Source organism: Chiloscyllium plagiosum, unplaced genomic scaffold (assembly GCF_037043375.1).
Source record: "Chiloscyllium plagiosum isolate Xiang-an unplaced genomic scaffold, Cpla_swu_hap1 HiC_scaffold_47, whole genome shotgun sequence".
NCBI classification, from domain to species: Eukaryota; Metazoa; Chordata; class Chondrichthyes; order Orectolobiformes; family Hemiscylliidae; genus Chiloscyllium; species Chiloscyllium plagiosum.
The window spans coordinates 6,333,182-6,359,132 of record NW_028270185.1 but is presented as its reverse complement, the minus strand read 5'-3'; the positions used below and the strand labels follow the sequence as shown (position 1 = coordinate 6,359,132).

The window sequence follows — 25,951 nt, the reverse complement described above, 5'->3', positions numbered from 1 at the left end:
ATCTGCCGTCCACACCATCTGCAACTAAGGGTAGTTGTCAGCAATGGACCATGTTTAATTTCGGCATACCGTTGGTGTGATGCCACATTTGATGTGGGCGTGTTATAGAAGCCGACGTGTCGCCATCTTTGATCGGGGCGTGTTGCGTCATCCGACGTGACGCCATATTTGTTAGGGACCTGTCAAAGAAACCGATCTGCCGCCATCTTTGATAGGGCGTGTCATTGGTGTCAGCGAGGCGCCATGTTTATTAGGGGCAGGTCTTCGGGACGCCATCGTTGATAGGGGCGTGTCGTGGAAGGCGACAAAACGCCATCCTTGTTATGGGGTTAAAAATCTCCCAACGCCAAGTTGTAGTCCAACAGGTTTATTCGGACGCACTAGCTTTCGGAGTGCTGCACCTTCATCAGGTGGTTGTGGGGGCGGAGGGGGCGTACCTTCGAGACGCCATCATTGATAGAGTCGCGTCATGAAAGTCGCCGGGCGCCATCTTTGTTGGGGGCGCGTCGGGGAAGCCGTTGGGACGCCATCTTTGTTAGGGGCACGAAGGTCGTCTTCACGCGACGGTGAATTGAGTCGAGTGAGGATGGGCCGAGGGGTCCTGGAACCGAGGTCGATGTAACTCTCCTTCCCCGCCCCTCCCCTTCCTTATGGAAGGGCCTCCGAGCAGTTTGTACGGTTCCTGCCCCTTGGTGGAGGACAGTTTCAGCCGCCTGTCCTCCCAGAGCAACATCTACGGCCTGAGCGCCTTCCCCAGGCCTGAGGGAGGCTGTGACCTCCTGACCGCCACCCTCAAGGGAAAGGTCATCAACTTCAGATACCAGACCCCCCGCCAGAAGATCCGGCCCCTGGCCAAGGAGGTGCAGTTCACCTACATCCCAGGTAATGGAGAGTGACCCTGTCCCTCTGCCCCACCCCCATCCCCACCCCACTCCCTCAACTGACCACTCATTGTCCAGGCAGAATGGCCGGAGGGGCACCTGGACATACAACTGGTGTGGACAGGGTAGGTGCAGCTCACCTACATCCCAGGTAATGGAGAGTGACCCTGTCCCTTTGCCCCACCCCCATCCCCACCCCACTCCCTCAACTGACCACTCATTGTCCAGGCAGAATGGCCGGAGGGGCACCTGGACATACAACTGGTGTGGACAGGGTAGGTGCAGCTCACCTACATCCCAGGTAATGGAGAGTGACCCTGTCCCTTTGCCCCACCCCCACCCCCATCCCCACCCCCTCAACTGACCACTCATTGTCCTGGCCGGAGGGGCACCTGGACATACAACTGGTGTGGACAGGGTCGGTGCAGCTCACCTACATCCCAGGTAATGGAGTGTGACCACCTCCTCTGACCCTGCACCTTGGTCAGCTCAGAATTCCTTCTGAACTGACCACTGATTGTCCAGGGAAACTGGCCGGAGGGACTTGCAAGTGGACAATGTAGGTGCAGCGAAGTGGTTCACCCACATGGGGGAAGAGGCTAGGATCAGAGGACGTCATCTCGGAGTAAGTGGCCGCGCATTTGAAACAGAGATAAAGAGGAATTTTCTTGTGTCAGAGGGTAATGAATCTGTGGAATTCTTCACAGCAGAGGGCAGTTGAGGCTGAATCATTAAAGTATACTCGAGGTTGAGATGGACACAGTGGCTCAGTGGTTAGCACTGCTGCCTCACAGTGCCAGGGACCCAGGTTTCAATTCCACCCTCTAGGTGACTGTCTATGTGGTGTTTGCACATTCTCCCAGTGTCTGTGTGGGTTTCCTCCGGGTGCTCCGGTTTCCTCCCACAGTCCGAAGATGTGCAGGTCAGGTGGATTGGCTGTGGTAAACGTGGGGTTTAAATCGGAGGGTCAGCACATGCTTGATGGGCTGATTGGCCTCTTATCTGCACTGCAGGGACTCTGTGATAGATTTTTAATCAGTAAGGGAATCAAGTTGGAGGAGAAGGGGCGGGGTGTTGACCGTTGCTGCTTCAAAGCTCACAATTTCAAAATCTCAGTTTGCAACTCCACCTGAGGTGCCAGTGTTCACCTTAGGAGACGATGCTCCCAGCTCCTGCCTGTGGATTCCCAGAATCCTCCAGTGTCTAGCTGCCCATGCTGGAATGATTTAAAATGGGGAATGCACAGGAGGCCACAGAGTTCGAGGAGTTCAGGAAGGTTGTAGGGGTGGAGGAGATTAGGGAAGGTTGAGGACATGGAATGACTTAAAAATGAGCATCTTGAAGTGAAAATGTTGCCTTGACAGGGAGTCAGCAAACACAGCAATGATAACAGGGCAGGACTTGGTGTGAGTTAGAGCACAGACAATATGTGGGAGACGAGTCAGGATACTTGCGTTTATCTAGCACCTGTCTTGATATGCCAAAGTGCTTCACAGCCAGTGGAACCACCGATTTGTCTTTAAGTGGGATTGTTGTCGTAATGTAGGAAACGCAACAATGGGATAAGTGAGCAGATAATCTATTTAAATGCTGTTTCAGGGATGGATAATGACTGGGAGATCTGTCCTGCTATTATCATATGGTCTTCTGCATTCAATTGAGAGGCAGACCAGAGGCCCTGGTTTAACATCTCCTCCAGAAGAATTTTGTTGGTGGTGGAATGAGAAAGGTTATCATGGTGCTTGAGGCTGGGTTTAAGACTAGAAACATAGGAGACTATAAAATGAGGGAGTGCCAGTTATGTGAGAATAACATAGGGGACCTGCAGGAGGTAAGAGATGGTCAAGGCACTTGCAGTGTCTGAAAACCATGAGGCAAGAGGTGTAAGAGTCTTGGGGCTTGAACACAGGATGGATGCAATCTGCTCAAAACCTGCACCATGGATCCAGAGAGGAGTGTAAGAGATTGAGAGCTGGGTGTGTGACGTTGTGGAAATTCTTAAAATTGACCTTTTCCGTTCCCTCCTCAGTGGACGCAGAAATCGTATCTATTGATGCTTTCAACAAATCTGCACCGAAACGAGGTCTGGTTGTGGGAATAACCTTTATCAAGGTGAGGTCGCTGGTACTTTGCAAACTGCACGCTGGGTTCCAGTGGAAAGAGCTATATAGTTAGAAATCTTTCCTTTTAAAACAAAATGCTTCTCAGTTTAAGAAAGAATTGACTTTTGTTTATTATTATGTGGGACGTGGACATCACTAGCAAGATCAATATTTGTTGCCCATGCTAAACTACTACTTAATTACTTTGTACATAAAGGTATTTTTATGAATATACATAGTCACTAAAACAGTGAAAACAAAAATGCTGGAAATTACAGCGGGTCAGGCAGCATCCATGGAGAGAAGCAAACTAGCATTTTGAATCTCAAATCTCCGTGGATGCTGTATGACCTGCTGTGATCTCCAGCATTTTTTGTTTTCAGTACAGATTCCAGCGTCTGCAATAATTTTCTCCAACTTAGTCACTAAATCAGTTTGGTTCTGTACAGTAGCATGTGAAACAAACATTGGAGTTTGACTTTATCCAACGAACAAACCCGAGGCATTTCTTTCTTGCATGAGATTATATTCGAGGCTCAAAGAAATCTGATGACTGTGCATTGCCCATCCTTAACTGCCCTTGAACTGATGGTGTGTTAGGGCTATCTCGGAGGGCAGTTGAGAGTCAACCACATTGCTGTGGGTTTGGAGTCACATATTGTCCAGCCTGGGTAAGGATGGCAGTGACAAATCATTGCCGGTTACCATTTCTGAGGCTGACTTTATATTTTCTCTATTCATTTTAATGTAAATTCCATCTGTTGCCCTAATCGGATTTCACTCCCGTGTCCCCAGGGATTAGTCTGCATCACTGGACTCCTGAACTCATGACAGAATGCTGCTTCGTCACCGTTTCCTCTTTTCAATGGAATCTGGCAGAATCTCAGCAGGTCACAAAGTGTGTGATGGCCAATGAATACAGTCACGTGCTCGATGATGTTAAATGCCTGGGATCCTGAGCTCCACTTCACTCTGAGGTTGATTGTTGTTGCTGCTTTTATTTTCCACAGGACTCTGGCGATAAGGCAAGCCCGTTCCTCAACATCTATTGCGACTACGAGCCGGGATCTGAGTACAATTTGGACTCCATCGCCCGTGAGTCAATGTTTGATTTGTTTTTTGGCTCTCGGTCGATTTTAAGCAAGTCCCCCCTGGCCCCAGCCTCTGGGTCTGAGGGTTTCATGTCTAGGCCAGGAAGATGACTACTCTGACAATGCAGCACTCCTTTGGTACTGACTGGGGGAATAACCTGAACTTCACTGTTCCTCAGGGACCCGTGACCTCCGACTGCAGTTAGCACTGCTGCCTGACAGCGCCAGGGACCTGGGTTCGATTCCAGCCTCAGGCGACTGTGCAAACTCCACACGGACATTCTCCCCTTGTCTGCGTGGGTTTCCCAAGGCCAATCCACCCTAACCTGTACATCTTTGTGAGTACAGGTTAGGGTGGATTGGCCTTGGGAAATTGTCCCGTAGTGTCCGAGGATGTACAGGTTAGGGTGGATTGACCATGGGAAATTGTCCCGTGGCCATCCGGGGATGTGCAGGCTCAGGTGGATTGGCCATGGGAAATTGTCCTGTAGTGTCCAGGGATGTACAGGTTAGGGTGGATTGGCCATGGGAAATTGTCCTGTAGTGTCCAGGGATGTACAGGTTAGGGTGGATTGGCCATGGGAAATTGTTCTGTAGTGTCCAGGGATTTACAGGTTAGGGTGGATTGGCCATGGGAAATTGTTCTGTAGTGTCCAGGGATTTACAGGTTAGGGTGGATCGGCCATGGGAAATTGTTCTGTAGTGTCCAGGGATTTACAGGTTAGGATGGATTGGCCGTGGGAAATGATCCCGTAGTGTCCTGGATGTGCAGGTTAGGGGAATTGGCCATGGGCAATGCAAGGTTATAGGGATGGGTCTGGGTGGGATGCTCTTCGGAGGTCCGGTGTAGACTCAATGGGCTGAATGGCCTACTTCCACACTGTAGGGGTTCTATGATTCTGGCCTCAGGGCTGAGAGTGCGGACCACTGTTGATGCTTTCCATGTAATGGGGTAGGCAGGTTAAGGGGTGGATGGCTCAGAGTGCGTGAGGGTCACGGTGATGGTACCAGCTTAACCTGGTACGGACGGGGGGGACGCTGAGGGATTTTAACTGTATTCTGCGATGATTCTCTTTTGCAGAGAGTGGGCACTAACCTGTGCTTCTGTTTTTACAGAAAGTTGCCTTAACCTGGAACTCCAGTTCACCCCCTTCCAGTTGTGCCATGTGGAGTAAGTGCCTCTTTGCTTCACTTCCTTAGGTGCCCCCTTTTGGGTTAGAAACTAAACCCAAACAAATACAAAATAATTCTGATCCGCTGCCTTCCCATAAGCCCGAATGATATACGAGCAGAATTAGGCTATTCTGGGGTGTCATGTTGCGGCTTTATAGGATGTTGGTGAGGCCACTTTTGGAATACTGCATTCATATCTGGTCTCCCCACTATAGAAGAGATGTTGTGAAACTTGAAAGGGTTCAGCAAGGATGTTGCTGGTACTGGAGGGTTTGAGCTATAGGGAGAGGCTGAATAGGCTGGGCCTGTTTTCCCTGGAGTGTCAGACGCTGAGGGGTGACCCTTAGAAAGGTTTATAAAATCATGAGGGGCGTGGATAGGGTGAATAGACAAGGTCTTTTCCGCGGGCGGGGAGACCAGAACTAGACGGCATTGGTTTAGGGTGAGAGGGGAAAGATATAAAAGGGACCTAAGGGGCAACTGTTTCCCACAGAGGGTGGTACGTGTATGGAATGAGAGGAAGTGGTTTAGGCTGGAGCAATTACAACATTGAAAAAGCATCAAGATGGGTACATGAATAGGAAGGGCTCCGAGGGATATGGGCCAAATGCTGTCAAATGGTATTAAATTAGTTTAGGACATCTGGTCAACATGAACAGGTTGAAATGAAGGGTCTGTTTCTGTGCTGTACCACTCTCTGACTATAACGCCCTTACATTCTCCGTGGTTTACAAAGATGCCCAAATAATGCATCTCCGGTCCCTCTCAGGAATCCAAATTCACCAGAAGTTCAAGCCTCCCAACACCAACAAAAGCGACTCTGCACCATTGGTCGAGTAACTGTAGTTAAGCTTGAATTTCTCACCAGTGGTGACCAGTGCCTCTATTAGTAATTATGGCTCCCCACTGTGTTCACGACAACTCTATGACTTGGCCTCCTATGACAATGAGTTCCGCAGATGTGGTGGAGGCGTTGGCCTAGTGGTATTGTCATCAAACTGTTAATCCAAAGACCCAGACTATATTTTGGTAATGAGGGTTCGAACCCCAGAATAATAGACGGTGGGAACTGAACCCATTAAGAAATAAAAGTGATGACCGTGAATAAATTGTCAGGAAAAACCCTTCTGGTTCACCTAATGCCTTGAGGGAAGGAAACTGCCATCTTACCTGGTCTGGCCTACATGTGACTCCAGACCCACAGCAAATGTGGTTAATTGTGAACTTCCCTCTAATTAATTAGGAATGGGACAGCAACACACTCATCTCGTCAATGAATTAAAGATTCCCCACCCTCTGGCTGAAGAAATCCCCCTTCATCTCAGTTCTAAAGGGTTGTCCCTTCACCTTGAGACTGTACCCTAGTCTTTTCTGTTAGCGGGCAGCGAGGGATGAGCAATAAGTGCGTACTGACCGATTCCTCCAGACGAGGAGAAAAATTAATATGCAGTTGAGTATTGAACTGCAAATCATTCACTGGCAGGGAGTGTGGATGAGAGTGATTCCTGCTCAGGCACGGGAAGGAGAAAACATTTGGTGTTTGGATCATCACCGTCCAAACCTCCAGGGATGTGCACATGTGGTGCAGCGGTGGGGTCCCTATCTCTGAGCCAGGAGGCCTGGGTTCAAATCCCACCTGTTGCAGAGGGTGAGTCATAACATCCTTAAACAGGTCAATTTTAGAAACTGTCTCCAACAGTTCAGTTTGTAATGTGCAGTGCCATAGCAACCCCAATCCTTTGGCAGATCAGTTTGCACTGACAGCGGGCGTGGTATTAGATTGGTGCCAACGTACAGGAATTTGACCCCCATTTTGGCTGGAGTAAATTTGGAACCTCTGTGCCCCTTGTCGGCAGCCTGGTGTAGGCAGCAGCACTGAGAGTCTGAGCTGCTGTCCAACTAAGAACCCCTGTAGTTTATCCAACAATGTAGCTTACAAGGAGAGAGTGAAAAGTACACCATTGAAATACTCGGGCTGTGTTGTGCACAGCGTTTGCTCGATGACCCGTGCTGCTGCTGTAGTGACTGCCCAACCTTGATCAACCCCTGAGGTTTCCCCAAGTGGTGGTCAGGAACCCGAGTGGGATCACGAGCTGACGTTTTGGGGACCCGCAAGCTCCCAGCAGCAATGGGCACCCGACACCAGTAAAACTGGGAACTGGTGTCGCATTTCATTGTTCCAGTGTGGGTCATTTCCATTTGTGTGCCTTCTCCTGCTGCCCGCTGGGGAGGGGCTGTGCCAACTTTCAGTGTTTGGAAAGCACTGTCCTAACTTACCACAGTCTGAATCTTCAATCAACTGAGCGATGCCTTGAGCCCTCAGGATTTGGAGGAGCCGGTGTTGGACTGGGGTGGACAAAGTTTAAAAATCACACAACACCAGGTTATAGTCCAACAGGTTTATTTTGGAGCGCTGCTCCTTCATCAGTGGTCCTTCATCACCACCTGATGAAGGAGCAGTGCTCCGAAAGCTAGTGCTTCCAGATAAACCTGTTTGACTATAACCTGGTGTTGTGTGATTTTTAAGTTTAAGCCCTCAGGTGTTTGAAGGAGAGAATTGCTGATTTCTGTGACCTGTGTGAGGAAGACCTCCCCGATTTCACTCCTGAGTGACCTGGCATTAACAACAGGGCAGGGGCAGGGTGGCTGTTGTTGTCTTCCCCCGCCCCCTGGCCGACTTCACATTTCCCTTTTCCACATTCCAGGATCCAGGAACGGCAGCAGCGAGAGACCGTGTTCCTGCTCAGTGGCCACGACCACCAGATCCACCTGTACAAAGAGGTGAGCCCTTCCCCCATCCAACTGCGGCTCAGTTTCGCATCTTGTCAATTTCCCCGAGTGACCGCTGCCTTCTGTCTCTCTCCTTGTCTCACAGAACGAAACGCTGCATCAGTTTGAAGAAAGGCCGACGGGATTAATATTCCCCGAGTTAACAGGCCTACCCAGCCAGTAAGACCTCAGCATTGCTCGCACTGGTACATTGCGCGTGGACCTTGGGATGTTTTAGGTTAGGCCACAGCTCCGTGGCTCTCTGTGTGTTGCTCACAGATTCTCTCAGTAGAACCAGGAGAAGGAGGAGGCCATTCCGCCCCTCAGGCCTGCTCCGTCTTTCAGTACGATCATGGCTGATCTCATCTCAGCCTCAACTGTGCTCTTTCAACCCTTTACTAATTGAAAACCTGTCTATCTCCTCTGGTCCTCCTTCATGGCTCAGTGGTTAACTCTGCTGCCTCACAGCGCCAGGGACCCAGCTTTGATTCCACCCTCGGGCGACTGTCTGTGTGGAGTTTGTGTCTTTTCCCTGTGTCTGCGTGGGTGCAGGTTAGGGTGGATTGGCCGTGATACATTGTCCATTATGTCCAGGAATGTGCAGGATAGGTGGGTTAGCCAAGGGGAATGGAGGGTTACAAGGGGGTGGGTCTGGGTGGGATTCTCGTCGGACGGACGGTTGGTGTGGACTTGATGGGCCAAATGGCCTGCTACCACACTGTAACGATTCTATGATTAAATTAACTGTGTCCCACCATCTGGGAGAGTGAGTGCCTTGGAGAGGAGTAATTTCTCCGCACCTCTATTTTAAATCCGCCACCCCTTATCTTAAAACTGTGTCCTCTCGATCCAGACTCCCCAACTTGAAACATCCTCTCCACGCCTCCGTTGTCGATCCCCTTGTAGTATCTTACAGATCTCACTTAAATCTCTCATTGCTCTAAACTCTAGAGGGTATGGGCCTGAACTGCTCAATCTCTCATCACATGACAAATCCCTGGAGTCAATCTCGTGACCTACCCCTGACTTGCCTCTGGCTCCCTTTGAGTCTCATGTGCTGTCACTTTTGGCTTGTGTTTTTTTTTGTCATCTCACTAGATGCCGTGGGAAGTGAGTGCTAATGCCTGTTTATCTCATGACAGTGTCCTCTGGCTAGATGTGGTCAATATTCCGGATTCGACCAGACGGTTGACAGCGTTTGGTTGTCAGAATGGGTTTGTGGGGATTTCTCACGTGGATCAGGAATCGAAAGGTCAGAACTGGACTGTTGCCGATCGCGACTAGACCCCATCCCAACCTCTTCCCTGGCACTGTCGGCCCTACTTTCAGCTCACTACCTTTTTTGAGGTCTGGAATCTCCACCTGCCCCAGTTTGTCTTGCTTCTCCCTTGCCCCATGTCTCAGGCTGCCCCCTTTCCCCACCCCGCTCCCGGTGTTTGTGCATGTTTCTCACCCACTGTCTCCATTTGAAGTCCAGTTGTTCTGCAGAGTTGGGATGTACAACAGGATGGGCCGATTTCCACTGTCCTGCTCTTCGGGTTACCCACTGAGAACAGTGAGGGCTATTCAACCGGGCAAGGAGCACTGAGTGTCGGTGAGTGAATGAGAATGGGCCTCAATACCTTGACCGGCAAAGGTACAATGTTCACTCTACAATGATTTGTTTTAACACAAGTGCCTCGCTCTTTCTCTCTCCTTCTATAAGGTGTTCTTTAAAACCTACCATATATATGAGTCATAGAGATGTACAGCATGGAAACAGACCCTTCAGTCCAACTCGTTTATGCCGACCAGATATCCCAACCCAATCTTGTCCCACCTGCCAGCACCTGGCCCATATCCCTCTAAACCCTTCCTATTCATATACCCATCCAAATGCCTTTTAAATGTTGCAATTGTACCAGCCTCCACCACTTCCTCTGGCAGCTCATTCCATTTACGCACCACCCTCTGTATGAAAAAGTTGCCCCTTAGGTTTCTTTTTTTTATATCTTTCCCCTCTCACCTTAAACCTATGCCCTCTGGTTTTGGACTCCCTGACCCCAGGGAAAAGCCTTTGTCTCTTTATCCTACCCATGCCCCTCATGATTTTATAAACCTTGATAAGGTCACCCCTCAGTCTCCGACACTCCAGGGAAAACAGCCCCATATACTTGAGTAATAGTTGATCTCACGTAAAAGTCAACCCCCTACTTTTGGCTAAATAACCTGGAATTTTCCACACGTCTCGTGTAAAAGTCGGCCCTAGTTCTTCACAGGTAACAGATCAGTGTTAATGTGAGTCAGTGTGCCGGCCGTCACATCCCACTCCAGCTTTCTAGTCTGCTGGTTGTTCTGATCCACTCCCTGTCTTCCAGTCCTCTGGCTGTTGGCTTCCACTCTGGGTTTTCATGATTACCATAATTCGTTATTTTTCTCCCTTTAATTCATTTAGAGATTGGCTGGGCTTCTGCTAATGGTACAGTATGAATTTCAGCCCCTCAAAAATAGTATCCATGTAGTAGTCAATAAATAGCTATAAATTCTGTGTATTACAATCGTGTACTCCACAACCACCTGGTGAAGGAGCAGCGCTCCAAAAGCTAGTGCTTCCAATTAAAGTTGTTGGACTATAACCTGGTGTTGTGTGATTTTTAACTTCATAAATTTAAAGTAAGTCAAAAAAGGATTGACTATTACTCGAGTATGCAGAGGAGCCTCAATTATCCAAAGGACACGTGGGGAGTATTCCATTTGGTCAGTCAAATTCTGGATAGCGTGGTGTAGCTGAGCATTGGGACCATGCGATCTTACCAGATATTCGGATAATCAAGGTTCCTCTGTATACTGTGTGTGGATTTAAAGTGGCTAAGTGTTTAGCACTACTGTCTCACAGCATCAGGGACCCAGGTTCGATTCCAGTCTCGGGCCACTGACTGTGTGCAGTTTGCACCTTCCCCGCCCCCCCCCCCACCCCGCCAATCCAAAGATGTGCAGGTTAGGGTGGATTGGCCGTGGGAAATTATCCATAGTATCCAAGATGCGCAGGCTCATTGGATTATCCATTGGCAATGCAGGGTTACAGGTAGGTCTGGCTGGGATGCATTTTGGAGGGTCGGTGTCGACTCGATGGGCCGAATGGCCTGACTCCCCACTGTCAGGACTCAATGTCTTTGGCCAAATGTTTGGTTATTCATCGCTAATAATTCCTTCTACAGCTCTGATGTAAATTCCACACATTCTTTCTGTGTAAAAAAACAAAATTGCCCCTCGTGTCTTTTTTAACTCTCTCTCCTCACACCTTAAAAATGTGCCCTAGTCTTGCAATCCCCTACCCTGGGGAAAGGACAGCTACCATTATCTCTGTCTATACCTCGCATTATTTTATAAATGTCTATAAGGTCACCTCTCAATCTCCTACGCATCAGTGAAAACGTCCCCCAGCCTTTCTCCACAACTCAAACCTTCCAAACCCAGCAACATCCTGGGCAATCTCCTGAACCCTCTCCAGCTTAATAATATCCTTCTGATAACTGGGCGACTTCTTCGGAGATGTGCCTCGTTCTCATTGGCACAGGGTTAGATGCCAGTCTCTGTGGATGTGGGTTGTATGCTCATAGTGCACGCCCTGAAATGCTGAGATCAACCCAGAGGTTCTTTGGAGCAGACTGAAGTCACCAGGTACCCCCTCTCTGAGATCAAAGCCAAGAATTCTCATCTAGTCTGTTCAGCAGGTTTGGTAAGATAGGATGCTGTATATGAGTGTGGTGAGATAACTAGTTAATAAGGCCATTAACAAAGATTAATCCCCCTTAATACACAGCTCACTGCTGCCTAGCAAGAATCCTACCTCCGCACCCAGGGCACACATGTCGTTGAGCCCTGGGGAGTTTTATCGAACAGAGAGACCTAGGGGTCCAGGTACATAATTCTTTGAAGCTTGCATCACATATAGACAGGTGATTAGGATGGCATTTGGGACACTTGCCTTCATTGCCTTTGAGGGCAGGAGTTGGGACGTCATGTTGAGGTCGTAAAGGACATTGGCGAGACCTCTTCTAGAGTACTGTGTCCAGTTCTGGTCTCCCTGTTATAGGAAGGATATTAAATTGGAGAGGACTCAGAAAAAACTTACCAGGATGTTGCTGGGAAGGGGGGTTTGAGTTGTAAAGAGGGGCTGGGACGTTTTTCATTGGAGCGCAGGAGGTTGGGGGGGTGACCTTACAGAGGTTTCTAAATCATGAGGGGCATGGGTAGGGTGAATGGCCAAGGTCTTTTCCCTAGAGTGGGGTAGTCCAGAACTAGAGGGCATAGGTTGAAGGTGAGAGGGTAAAGATTTAAAAGGGACCTGAGGGGCAACCTTTTTCAATCAGAGGGTGGTACGTGTATGGAATGAGCTGCCAGAGGATGTGGTGGAGGCTGGTTCGGGTACAACAGTTTAAAAGACTTTTGGATAAGTTCATGAGTAGGAAAGGTTTAGAGGAATGATTAGAGTGGTGCTGGAAAAGCACAGCAGATCAGGCAGCATCCAAGGAGCAGGAAAATCTTGACTCTAATGTCCAGCATCTGCAGTCCTTATTTCCGCTTAAGGTTTCGAGGGATATGGGCCAAACGCAGGGAAATGGGACGAGTCCAGTTTGAGAAACCTGGTCGGCAGGGACAGGTTGGACCGAAGGGTCTGTTTCTGTGCTGAGTGATTCTAATTTGTTTCTCTGTATGCACCTCAGAAACAGGGCAACATCCAACCTTTCCAATTCCAATGTTTTCCTCTACCCCCTCCCCCCACCTTCTCTCTCTATTTACTGCAGATTCTGATGCAGCCAAAGCTGATGCCTCTTTGGAGAACTATAACCTGCTTGTGACCTCCGCCATCGAGCTCTCTGTAGTTTACAGGTGAGTCGTCTTGGCATTCAAAAGGGATGGGCACTGGGCTTGTTGGAGCCACCTTGATGCGTCACAGCAGGGCCATTGTCACTGTCAATCAGCAGTCCCTTCAGTACCAGGGTGTAAGGGGGAAGCCCAGTACATCATGGCCAGTCCCACGATGAAATTCCTGGGAAATTCATCCCTTAACTCCCCAAAACAGAAGTTCTCAAAGTGCTGCTCGTGACAGCACGGTGGCTCAGTGATTAGCACCGCTGCCTCACAGCACCAGGGACCCAGGTTCAATTCCAGCCTCGGGCCACTGTCTGTGTGGAGTTTGCACATTCTCCCTGTGTCTGTGTGGGTTTCCTCCCTGCAGTCCAAAGATGTGCTGGTTCGGGTGGATTGGCCATGGGAAATTGCCCTGTGGTGTCCAGGGACGTGCAGGTTAGGTGGGCTAGCCGTGGGGAATGCAGGCTTACAGGGATAGGGTAGGACAGTGGGCTGGGATACTCTTCAGAGGGTCGGTGCAAACCCGATGGTCTGAGTGGCCTCTGACCGCCCTATCGGGATTCTGCGATAAGGGCAATACCCCGTGGGAACAAACCGGGGACCGAGTGATGGCTACGGTGACCGAGTGACAGCTACAGCTCCCTCCCAACACTGCTGCTCTGGAGGAGCCAGTGCGTTCACCTCTCTTTCTCTCCCCTTGCAGGGATGTGCTGAAGAATGGCCTCAGTGATCAGGCCATCCTGCCAGAGAGTGACCAGTTCGACAGCGTCCTGTGTGCGCTGGTTACCGATGTCGACTTTGACGGGGTGAAGGAGATCCTCCTTGGCACCTATGGCCAGGTAACGAATGGAATGTCCCCCCTGCTTCTGATTTCCTGTATGTCCCTGCACCCCCGCTCCCATCATACCATCCCTGGAGGTGACATCCTGAGGGTTACCACTGACCAGAACCTCAACTGGACTCGCCAGAGTGGCTACAAGAGCAGCTCAGAGGCTGGGAATCCTGCTCCGAGTAGCTCCCCTCCTGTCACCCCAAGGCCTGTCCACCATCTCCAAGGCACAAGTCAGGAGTGTGATGGAATACTCCCCACTTTCCCTGGATGAGGGCAGCTCCAATACACTCAGCACCATCCAGGACAAAGCAGCCCCCGTTTCATTGGCACCACGTTCACTCTATCTATGACCCACGTTCAGTAGTAGCAGGGTGTACGTCTACACGATGCACTGCAGTAATTTACTAAGGCTCCTTTAGACAGCACCTTCCAAACCCACAATAACTTCTGTCGCGAAGATACATGGGAACACTACCCCCTGCCGGTTCCCCTCCGAGCCCCTCACCACCCTGACTGTGGAAACACATCACCGTTCCTTCACTGGGTCAGAATCCTGGAATTCCCTCCCTAAGGGCATTGTGAGTCAACCCACAACAGATGGACTGCAGCGGTTCAAGAAGGCAGCTCACCTCACCTTCTCAAGGGGGCAATTAAGGATGGGCAATAAATGCTGGGCCCAACCCGCGACACCCACGTTCCACGGTAATAAAAAGAAATGCTGTCCGCTGTCTGGACCCTGAACTCTGGAATACTCTCCCTAAACTGGTCTCCCTCTCCGTCAACCCTCTCCATCAACCCTGTCCGTCTCCTGCCTCACTCTCTCACCTTCTTTCAGCTTCTGCCTGAATGATGCGTCTCTGACCAAAATGTTTGGTCACCTGCCCTAATTATCTCCTTGTGCAGCTCAGGGCCTTGGAGCTAAAACACAAAGTTAAAAACGCTATTTCCATGCCCATTGTTTGTTGTTGACCTCCCATGTGACCTTGCTTCATCGTTGGAAAATAATGTCACTTCTCACTATATCAGCCTTTCTCAATGAGGATGGGACTGTAACGACATCTGACCCTTGTAACACCCCCTGGGCAGTGCCCGGATCACTCACGGTCACGTCTCCAGGTTTGGATTTAATTAACTACCGTTTAATGGTTCCTGCTGGGTCTCTCTTGCCATTCCCTCTTTTCTAAAATTGGCTTTCTTGCGATTCTGTCCTGATGAGTTTAATAAACAAATACCCTCCCACTTCACAGATTGTCTAGCTGTCAATTTCCACCCAGAAAGAATGGGGGAGATCAGCTGACTAGTCCAGAAGATGCCAGTCCTTGCCCTCCTGCCAGTAGGCACCGTCACCAGGCTAACCTGAGTGGGAATTCGGCCCCTCTCTCTCCGACTAGCCAGCAGCCCTCCTGCCAGTAGGCACCGCCACCAGGTTAACCTGAGTGGGAATTTGGCCCCTCTCTTTCTGACTAGCTAACAGTCCTCCTGCCAGTAGGCACCGTCACCAGACTAACCTGAGTGGGAACTTAGCCCCTCTCTCTCTGACTAGCCAGCTATTCTGACTAGCCCTGGCAGCAAGGTGACCTCCATTTCTGGAAGGGGCCGTGTGTCGTTTTTGCCTTTGCTCTGGGGTCTGAGCTTGCTTTCTCTTGGCAGGAGTTACTCTGCTACAAATCCTGCACCATGGGGGCCCCTGATCCCGAGGCTGTGGAGTCAGGACTCGCCCCCCGGCTCCGAGGTGAATTCCGGCTCCTGTGGAAAAGAAGTTTCCAGAGCCCCCTGCTCTCCTTGGCCTACGTCGACCTAACGTGTGACGGTCTCTCTGAACTCGCCGTCGGTTCTCTGAAGGGGCTGCACATTTTGCAGGTAACGGGCCCCGGTCTCCCTTCCACCCCCTTCCCACCTACGTGTCGTCATGGAAATCGGCTCCCACTGTGCTACCCTTCCTTCCCAAACATCTGAGTTCGAACTGGTATCTTTCCAGCACAGAGAAGATGGGCCAAAAGGCCTCCATCACTCTCGGGTTCTATACTTTCTAAATGCATTTGTCACCAGGAGTGAGAGAAACATGGCCGGGTTTACTTGGTCTTGGATGAGGAGGGCACTCAGACTGTGAGAGGGGACAATGGGCTGAGGACATTGGGAAAGATTGCAGCAGCCATTCATATGGGGTTAAAGGTTGTTGCTGGGGGTTACGAAAGAGGATAACTTTACCCAAGTCTGTCGGAACACAGACATCATTGCCCCCGGGCGGTGGGTGTGGAGAGCAGGGACCATTGCACCTTTTGGTGGGGAGTTGAATAAGTGTTGGAAGGAAAGGGACAGAGCTGTTGGAGCTGGAGTCGGGCACTGGGACTCATTTCGGATTGCTTGAGCAAAGTGCTAGACTTGGCTCGATGGGCTGAGTGGCTTCCTTCTGTGTTCCAAAACTCCCTGATACCAAGCGTTGGTTAGTAAGGCAGGGAGCACTGAGATATGAGAGAGTTGGATGTTGAGGACATGGGAGGGGACAGCATGGTGGCTTAGTGGTTAGCACTGCTGCCTCAGCGCCAGGGTCCCGGGTTCGATTCCAGCCTCGGGCGACTGTCTGTGTGGAGTTTGCACATTCTCTCCATGTCTGCATGGGTTTCCTCCCACAGCCCAAAGATGTGCAGATTAAGGTAGATTGGCCGTGCTAAATTGCCCCATAGCATCCAGGGATGTGTAGGTAAGGGTGGAGTGGCCAAGGGAAATACAGAGATCAGGTAGGTGGGTGGGATCCTTCAGGAATTCCTGAAGAAGGGAATCGTTTACTTCTCCACCTCCTGATGCTGCCTGGTTTCCTGTGTTCCCCCAGCTTCCCTACTGTCATTTCAGACGACACTTAAGAGTCAGCCATATTGCTGTGGGTCTGGAGTCACATGTAGGCCAGACCAGGTAAGGACGGCAGATTCCTTCCCTAAACGACATTCGTGAACCAGATGGGGTTTTTGCTACAACAGAAGTGTTACTCACTCACTCTCAATTTCAGTTTCAGTTTAATCAGCTCCTGAGCTGGGATTTGAGCCCATGTCCCAGAGCTTTAGCCTGGGGCCTGTGGATTACTCATCCTCTGATGTAAAATCCATAGAATGCAGAAGCAAGCCATTCGCCCCATCGAGTCCACACTGCCCCTCTGCAGAGCGTCCTACCCACACCCACCCCATCCCTGTAACCTTGCATTTGCCATGGCCAATCCACCCTAACCTGCACATCGTTTGGACTGTGGGAGAAAACCCACGCAGACACTGGGAGAATGTGCAAACCCCACACTGACAGTCACCCGAGGGTGGTATCGAACCGGGCTCCCTGGCGCTGTGAGGCAGCAGTGCTGACTACACATATTTTCCGCTATCCGAAAGTAGAGCTTTTGTAAGCTGAAATGGTGTAAAACCAAGAAGCATTCATTTATATGGGAAAAATTTAGCCTTTCTTCACAAAAGCGAAAACCCTCTTTGGATTTCTTTCAGTTAGCGAAAACGGGTATGAATGTAGGTCTTTGGTAAAAGCGAAGTGACGTAAAGCCAACCTTTGAAAAGCGGGGGATAACAGCACTGAGTCACCATGCTGCCCATTACCACATGTCATAGAGTCATAGAGATGTACAGCATGGACACAAACCCTTCGGTCCAACCCGTCCATGCCGACTAGATATCCCAACCCAATCTAGTCCCACCTGCCAGCACCCGGCCCATATCCCTCCAAACCCTTCCTATACATATACCCATCCAAATGCCTATTTAATGTCGCAATTGTACCAGCCTCCACCACTTCCTCTGGCAGCTCATTCTGCACACGTACCACCCTCTGCATGAAAAAGTTGCCCTTTAGGTCCCTTTTATATCTTTCCCCTCTCACCCTAAACCTATGCCCTCTTGTTCTGGACTCCCCCACCCCAGTGAAAAGACTTTGTCTATTTATCCTGTGACCATCTCCCAATGTTGCAGGTCAGCCCTGAGCTAATGGTGTGGGTGGGACAGGCTTAACACCCTAAATGACCTTCCCCTTTTCCTGGGGGCCTGTCCACCTATTTTAACCCCAGTTTGGTCAATCACTAGCCCCCACCTTAGTAGCTGCGAAATGATGTTTTTTTTTAAACAGCAACATTAAGTGCAGTCTGCTTGTGTGTTGCAGCACAGTCTCACCCAGACAGCCAGCCTGGTCTTAGAGAGGCTTCGCTCCCAAGCGTCGGCTTTGGGGAAGAATTTGCCTCCAGGCCCGGGCAGTGCGGAGCTTGCCAAGGCCGAGATGGACACACAGGCAGCGTCCGAGCCGGAGGAAACCGCGGGGTGTCATCACCAAGAAACCGTGGAAAGGAGCAGCTGACGAGGTGAGCTTTTGCTCGCATAACCCCCCCCTCTCCCCCAACCCCGCTTCAAATGGTGACCCATGTTTCACCCCCACTCCACACAAAAGCAGCGGGGATTCATTTCTCACATCAGCGGTTTGCACAGCCTCTGGGTCCGGAGGAGCTGAAGCCTCTGACCTGAAGGTACCCGTGGAATAGTGCAGTCTGGAAGTCGCTGAGCGAAAGACGGTTTCGAATCCTTCCATCTTGTACTTCAGAGTTGTTTGAGCTCGAAAGCTTGTGGACCAGAGGCCCGTGTTTCAGTGGTGCTCCAGGATAGTCTCTCGACATTCAAATGTGCCCCTGTTCATTCATCGCCTTTCCAAATGAAGTCGCTGCGTGGACGGTTCCCCCCCCACCCCCAAGCTTTGGCGGGCGGGGGTCTATTGTCATTGCACCTTCCTAAGTTCTCTCTAGAGACTTGCACCAAAAAAAACAAGAGACCCCTTTCCAAGCGTTGTAACAGCAGGAGGAGCGCTGCACAGCCAGAGGAGCCAACGTTCGCATGATACAACAACTCAATTCGCCTTTCAGTCAGATGGAAACCTGCGACACCTGACCTTTGAAAGAGGCGGACTGGAGAGATCCCCCCCCAGCATGCCAGGTGTATATTTAATCTCAGTCAGCATCGGATTCTTACATCACCTTGCTGCTAGAGACAGCTAGCTCTTTGCCAAACAGCTGCTCCATTTCCAACCTTACAGCGATGGCCAATTATTTTTAAGGGAAATGTTTAATTGACTGCAAAGCGTTTTAGGATGCTACTGAAATGCAAGTCATTCCTTCGCCCATGTAATGTTTCAGAAATAATATTCACTGTGCTGCAAGCGTTAGTTTAATTTAAAAATAATTAGAACTGTGGCACGTCTGGGTGGATTGCAATAAAATAAAAATGGTTTGGAATGTTCCACAAATGTTTTTTTTTTGCAGGAGGGTCGAAGTGCTTTGGTCCTGAAATCTGTGTTTGTATTTGGCGCTAGGCTGTTCAGGACTGATAGTTACTGGGTCTGCAGTCAACAGAAAACTGGGAGCTGCAGGAGACAGCAACTTGAATTAATCAGAATATGTTGGATCCTGAACTGTGTCACCTCTTCCGAGCAGCAGATGGCGCAGTTGTTTCACTTTTCACAGTATCAGGAGACGGGCTCTGTGATGTAATGAGTTTAAGGGCTTGACCAGAGCAGGGGCAGATGGAGTACAACGTGGGAAAGTGTGAGGTCATGCACCTCGGTAGGAAGAATAGAGGCATGGGCTGTTTTCGAAACAGGGAGAAAGTTCAGAAGTCTGAAGTGCAAAGAGACTTGGGAGTTCTTGTTCAGGATTCTCTCAGAGTAAACTTGTAGGTTGAGTCAGTAGTTAGGGAGGCGATTACAATGGTGGCATTTATTTTGAGAGGACTTGAAAATAACAGCAGAGATGTACCTCTGAGGCTCTACAAGGCTCTGGTGAGACCACTTTTGGAGTATTGTGCACAGTTTGGGCCCCATACCTCAGGAAGGATGTACAGCCCCGGAGTGGGTTCAGAGGAGATTCACGAGAATGGTCCCAACTTTGAAAAGCTTAACATATGAGGAACGTTTGAGGACTCTGGGTCTATACTTGATGGAGTTTAGAAGGATAAGGGGGGATCTGATTGAAGCATACAGAATACTGAATGGCCTGGACAGAGTGGATGTTGGGAAGATGTTTCCATGGGTAGGAGAGCCTTAAAGTAAAGGGAAGACCTTATAGAACGGAGATAAGGAGAAACTCCTTCAGCCAGAGAGTGGGGAATGTGTGGAATTCACTGTCACAGGAGGCTGTGGAGGCCGGGTCATTGAGTGTATTTAAGACTGAGATAGATAGGTTCTTGATTGTAAAGGGGATCAAAGGTAATGGGGAGAGAGCGGGAGAACGGGGTTGAGAAACGTATCAGCCATGGTTGCATGGAGGGGCAAACTCAATGGGCTGAATGGCCTGATTTCTGTTCCTATGTTTTATGGTCTTAATTCATGACATCAAATCCTTGCAGTGCCTCTGTGTTTTGTCAGTGCATGGCTTTAAGTCAATGCAGTCAAAGCTAGGACCACTGGGAGGCCATTCAGCCCATTGGACCTGTACTGCTATCCATTTAGATCATTGACTGGGTTGCTTCTTCATCTAGTGGCTCAGTGGTTAGCACTGCTGCCTCACAGCGTCAGGGACCCGGGTTCGATTCCACTCTCAGGTGACTCTGTGTGTGGAGTTTGGACATTCTCCCTGTGTCTGTGTGGGTTTCCTCCGGGTGCTCTGGTTTCCTCCCACAGTCCAAAGATGTGCAGGTTCGGGTGGATTGGCCGTGCTATAGTGTCCAGGGATGTGCAGGCTAGGTGGGTTAACTATGGGAAATGCAGGGTTACAGGGATAGGGTAAGGGGGTGTTCTGGGTGGAACACTCATTGGCGGGTCAGTGTGGACTCGATGGGCTGAATGGCCTGCTTCCACTGTAGGGATTGTCTGCCTCTGAGTAGGAGGGACTTCGAGGTATATGGGCCAAATGCTGGCAAATGGGACAAGTTCAGTTTAGGAAACCTGTTCAGCATGGACGAGTTGGGCCGAAGGGCCTCTTTCTGTGCTGTGTGACTCTCGTTAGGGAGAATGCATCAGTTGGGTGATTAACATTTAAACCAGGCAGGTTAACTCTGGCCCAGATATTGCCACGAGGCGTTACTGATGTAATGCAGGACGTGCAGGGACCAGCGTGTGCAGAGTGTGTGGGAATGAGCAGTTTATTGTTTGTGCTGTTGGCTGAGGGGAAGGACGTGATGGGGGAGGGGTGTGAATTCAGCTGAAATTGCACCACCCGGGGTCTCCAGTGCCCAGCAGAGGCTTCGATTTCCCGTCATCTCTGGAAGATGGCATAGCCGATGGTGCAGCACTCCCTCAGCACTGGAACTGGGCTTTGTGCCGTGGTTTAAAGTGTCAGTGTACTGGAGTGAGAGAGAGAGAGAGGAGGACTTTGTGGCCTTGCTTTGTAATGGGTAGGCTCCCTGGTCCCAGAGAGTAGCTACCAGCTGTTTTAGTTTGAACAGGAAGTGGTGACTGGCTGTGGTTCGGGTGAGGGGAGAGGGAGAGAACAAGGAAACTGAGAACATTGCAACTTGAAGAAACTGGGGCAGACGCACTTAATGTTTCAAAAGTACAGTGTCAAATAAAAGTGCAAATATGGTTTAAATATTGAGTAATGCTGTTAGAGTAACTCAATTATTACTTCCACGGTAATTACTGTAACATCCTATGTAGAAGTGCCATTCTTAAAATGTATTTTCTCTCTCTGTTCCCCATGAGCTGATCCATTTGTACGGCCAGCAAGGGTCAGCAGTTGCTGCTCGACCACATGAGGCATCCCTGTCTGTTCACTCTGTGGAGGAAGTGAGGACGGCAGACGCTGGAGATCAGAGTCGAGAGTGTGGTGCTGGAAAAGCACAGCAGGTCAGGCAGCATCTGAGGAGCAGGAGAATCGACGTTTCGGGCATAAACCCTTCTTCAGGAACGAGGCTTGTGGGTCGGGGCTGAGGGATAAATGGGAAGGGGATGGGGTTGGGGGGAAAGCGATAGGTGGATGAAGGTGAGGGCAAAGGTGATAGGTCAGAGGGTGCAGTGATGCACAGGTTTGGAGGGTGTTGCTGAGTTGGAGGCTTGGTACTGGGATAATGTGGGAGTGGGGGGGGGGTGCAAATGAGGAAGCTGTCAAAATCCACATTGATCCCGTGTGGTTGCACAATCCCAAGGCGGAGTATGAGGCGTACCTCCTCCAGGCATTGGTTTGGTAGTTCACTCTGATGAAGGGCTTTTGCCCGAAACGTCGATTTCGCTGCTCCTTGGATGCTGCCTGAACTGCTGTGCTCTTCCAGCACCACTAATCCAGAGTCTGGTTTCCAGCATCTGCAGTCATTGTTTTTACCTAGTTCACTCTGTGGTTAAACTCTCTCCCCTGTTGCTGGTGGCTGCACTTGCCCTGGCACCACATTAACCAACAGCGTTCCCACTCCACCAGGGACAAGTCAAATGGGGGTACAGCGCAGAATCTGCCTTGTTCATATAGGGGCCATGAGGAATGGAGAGTAACTGTTGTTTGGGATCTAGATAAGAGTTCCTGAGTGAGCAAACCGTGTGAGGGTGTTCCTACAAGAGAGAGGGTGCGGGTAAGTGGCGTTGAAATGCACATCAGCCATGATTGAATGGCGGAGTGAACTCGATGGGCTGAATGGCCTTACTTCTGCTCTTATTTCGTATGGTCTTATAAAGCAACAACTTCTTCCAGTTTTACCTGCCAAAACATCAGGGTGGGGACAGTCTGAACGTGTGCTCTAACTAATTAAACTAATAATAAAATTGTGGGGGGGTTTGGGTTGGATGCTCTTCTGAGGATTGGTGTAGACCTGAGGGGCCGAATGGCCTGTTTCCAAACTGTGGGAGTTCTATAGTTCTGTGAACTGAACCAGTTTCATGTGTACGAGTGACTGGAACTGGTTTTGAGATCGTGGGAGGGATTTGCACAGGATAAAGAACGATAGATGATGGGAAATCTGAAACTCAACAGGTCTAGCAGCATCTGTGGAGAGAAAAACACAGTTAACATTTCGGGTCCAGTATGACTTCTTCAGAACAAGTGAGTGTGGGCACATTTACATATAAAAGGCACTCTGATAAGTGCATGAATAGGAAAGGTTTGGAGAAATATGGACCAGGAGCAGGCAGGTGGGACTAGTTTAGTTTGAGATTATTTTTGGCATGGACTGGTTGGACCGAACAGTCTGTTTCTTGTGCTGTGTGACTGCATGATTCTATGTCCAGTGGCCCAGTTGGGATCAGTTCCTATGGCCAGTGGGACGTCACAGCTCCTCGCTTCACTGAGGAGACAGGGATATAGTGGTAAACCTATTCAATTACTGAGCCAGAAATACAGGGCATAAGCTATATGAGCAGAAGACGGCTGTTCAGCCCATCATGTTTACTCCACCATTCAATCATGGCTGATATGTTTCTCAACCCTGTTCTCCCTTATTCATCAAGAGCCCATCTATCTCTGACTTAAACACACTCAGTGACTTGGTCTCCACAGCCCTCTGCGGCAATGAGTCTCACAGATTCTCCACTCTCTGGCTGAAGCGATTCCTCCGAAAGGGTTGTCCCTTCACCCTGAGGCTGTGCCCTCAGCCTCTCCTACTTCTCCACGTCCACTCTATCCAGGCCTCTTGGTATTCTAACTTTCAGTGTGGATCCTTCTAAACTCCATTGACTACAGACTCGGAGTTCTCAGCTGCTCCTCATAAGACAAGCCGTTCATCCCCAAGGGATCGTTCTTGTGAAACATCTTCGGACTCCCTCTAACGCCAGCTCATCTTTCCTTAGGTAGGGGGCCCCACTCATCACCGCCTTGGATAATGGGCCCAGCTCATTCCCCCCCCCCGCCTTAGATACAGGGCCCAGCTCATTTCTCCACCCCCCCCGTTAGATCCAGGGCCCAGCTCATCCTTTCTTAGATACAGGGCCAGCTCATCCCCCCCCCCCCCCCCGATAGATACAGAGCCCAGTTCATTTTCCCCCATCCCACCTCCTTAGATACAGGGCCCAGCCCAAGGTTCCTTAGTTACGGGGCCCCGCTCATCATTCCTTAAACATAGGGCCCAGCCCATCCTTCCTTAGATACGGGGTCCAGCCCATCCTTCCTTAGATACGGGGCCCAGCCCATCCTTCCTTAGATACGGGGCCCAGAAAATCTCTCAATGTTCCAACTCTGCTCTGACTAGAGCATTTTACAGCCCCAGCACTTCATCTTACTGTTATATTCTAGCCCTTTTGAAATGAATGCTAACATTGCATTTACCTTCCTAACTGCCAACTGTATCTACGTGTTAACCTTAAGACAATCCTGAACGAGCACCTTTAAGTCCCTTTGAGCTTCAGATTTCCAAAGGCATTCCCCATTTAAAAAGTCATTTTCCCTTCTATGCTTCCTACCAAAGTGCATAACCTCACACTTTCCCACATTGCATTCCATTTTGTACTTTTTTGCTGTTCCAGCTGATTCCAACTTTCTCAGGTAAGTTGTACTGTTGATGTAAGCAATGAGGTCAGGATGTGGTACATTACAAATCAAAAGTTTTATTTCAATTTACAATTTTAATCACATAGCTGCGATTTCTGAAAGCAGTGTCTTGAGATAAATAACGTACAAAGTTTGTTCTGGTTGGTGCTTTCCTGAGCGTCAGCAAAGTTGGTACAAAAGGAATCTCCAACAGCAGCCAAATAAATTAAGAGAAACTATGTTTTCATAGCCAGGTGTTGGATTTAAATGGTTAGGGGATACAAAGGCAGGTTCAGCTCCCTCGACATCCCTGTGCCCCACACCTACCATCGCCCCTGATTCAGCAACACCGTGATTTTAAAATTCAGACCCTTCTTTTGATTGGATTTGTTCAAGTTGTGTTTTTCCCCCAGGGATGTAATATTGTCTGCCGATCAGCGTGTTTCATTGCAGGAGGGATATTAGACCCACTCATATTTAGACAAGGAAGATTTACAGTATTGGTACAGACCACACAAGGATGTTATTTTACAAAGACCTGAAAAGTTTCACCTCTTTTCACCAGGACAGCACCTTCTGAACCTCCACCCAGGAGCAGGACAAGGGCAGCAGATGCATGGGAACACCACCCCCTGCAAGCTCCCCTCCAAACCACATGCCATCCTGCCTTGGAAATATATCGCCATTCCTTGAGTGTCGCTGGGTTAGAATCCTGGAATTCCCTCCCTAAGGGCCTTGTGTGGGTGTCCCTACAGGACGTGGACTGCAGCGGTTCAAGAAGGTGGCTTATCCCCACCTTCTCAAGGGGCAATTAGGGACGGGCAATAAATGTTGGCTCAGCCAGTCATGCCCATGTCCTACTGCCTCGTCATTTTTTGGGTGTGAGATCTTGTAGAGATTCTTCGGTCGCTGCATATTGAACAGTTGTTGATGAACCAAAAAAGGGAGCACAGACTGTGGACTATGACAGAATGAATGAGAAGGTTAGAAAAAAAATCCATTCCCCATCCCCCCGCTTCCCCGACATAGAGGGTTTGTAGAGGAAAGAATGTCTCCTGGAGACCAGGACATCTCAGCCGTATGAATGGTGTGGAGGGGCCGAATGGCCTCCCACGGTTCCCGTGATCCATCGGCTCCCCTCAGAAACAGGAGACGGCAGCGTTACCATCCTTGAGCAAGTGACCCCCGGTTCTCAAACTCGCCCAGGGCAGCCCCAACGATCCAGCTCCCTCCATCCCCATCACCGAGGGAGACCCGTCATGGAGTGGGCTGCCTGTCCTCTGAGGGAGTCTGGGGGCACTGGCTTCTGTCCTTGAGTCCGTACACAAAGTGGAAGGCGGTCTCCCCTTTCTGTTTCAGCTCCTCCCTGACCTTCTGGGGACAGGAGTCCCCCTCCAGTGGCTGGTACGAGTCTCCCTGGACCACGAAGAGTCTGTAGCTCTCGGGGTCCGGCACGTCGAATTTCTCGGCACACGCCTTCTCCACCTCGGCCACACTCATGTGCGCTGGGGCTAATATAGGCACCTGGTTTCCACTAGGTTCACGCAGAGAGATGTGCAGCAAATCCTACAGGTCAAGAGGAGAGATCACAATGTGTGTGAGAGAGAGAGAGAGAGCTGAGACCATCAGCCTACCATGTTCAGCTTTGTTTATATTGACTGAGAGAGAGAAACTCCGTTCCAGACACTGTACCTCACAATGAATCTTTTCCAGAACATTAGGGAAGATTTCGGGTGGTGGTAACAGAACACACATGGTGCTATCCTGGTGCTTAAGGCTTGAGTGATAACGGGTGGCATGTTTTTCACTGGAGCACAGGAGGCTGAGAGGAAACCTGATAG

At 49.9% G+C, this 25,951-nt stretch overlaps 2 protein-coding genes across 8 annotated transcripts in view; one reads left to right on the top strand and one right to left on the bottom strand.

Moving 5' to 3' along the window:
- The first annotated feature begins 546 nt into the window (after positions 1-546).
- Positions 547-24,895, top strand: kptn (kaptin (actin binding protein)). Of its 5 annotated transcripts, none has more exons than XM_043680800.2 (13): positions 547-882; positions 2,911-2,993; positions 3,994-4,078; positions 5,191-5,245; positions 7,953-8,028; positions 8,123-8,196; positions 9,159-9,268; positions 9,494-9,610; positions 12,804-12,888; positions 13,574-13,709; positions 15,353-15,562; positions 16,533-16,612; positions 17,849-18,030. In XM_043680800.2, exons 1-13 carry the CDS (start codon positions 651-653, stop codon positions 17,880-17,882), a joined length of 1,377 nt encoding a protein of 458 aa, XP_043536735.2. In that variant the 5' UTR covers positions 547-650; the 3' UTR covers positions 17,883-18,030. The 5 variants fall into 5 exon arrangements, with proteins under 5 accessions (XP_043536735.2, XP_087840129.1, XP_043536733.2 ...); XM_043680798.2 differs by lacking the exon at positions 16,533-16,612 and adding an exon at positions 24,676-24,895 and having other exon boundaries at positions 549-882; positions 17,849-18,044; XM_043680797.2 differs by lacking the exon at positions 16,533-16,612 and having other exon boundaries at positions 550-882; positions 17,849-18,976.
- The window catches only part of LOC122542686 (ras and Rab interactor 2-like), a 72,405-nt gene continuing 70,621 nt past the window's right edge, over positions 24,168-25,951 (bottom strand). For all 3 annotated transcript variants that reach the window (XM_043680664.2, XM_087984000.1, XM_087984001.1), the window contains one exon: positions 24,168-25,676. In XM_043680664.2, the coding sequence (XP_043536599.2) occupies positions 25,368-25,676 (309 nt within the window). In that variant the 3' untranslated portion in view covers positions 24,168-25,367. The remainder of the gene's footprint in view (positions 25,677-25,951) is intronic.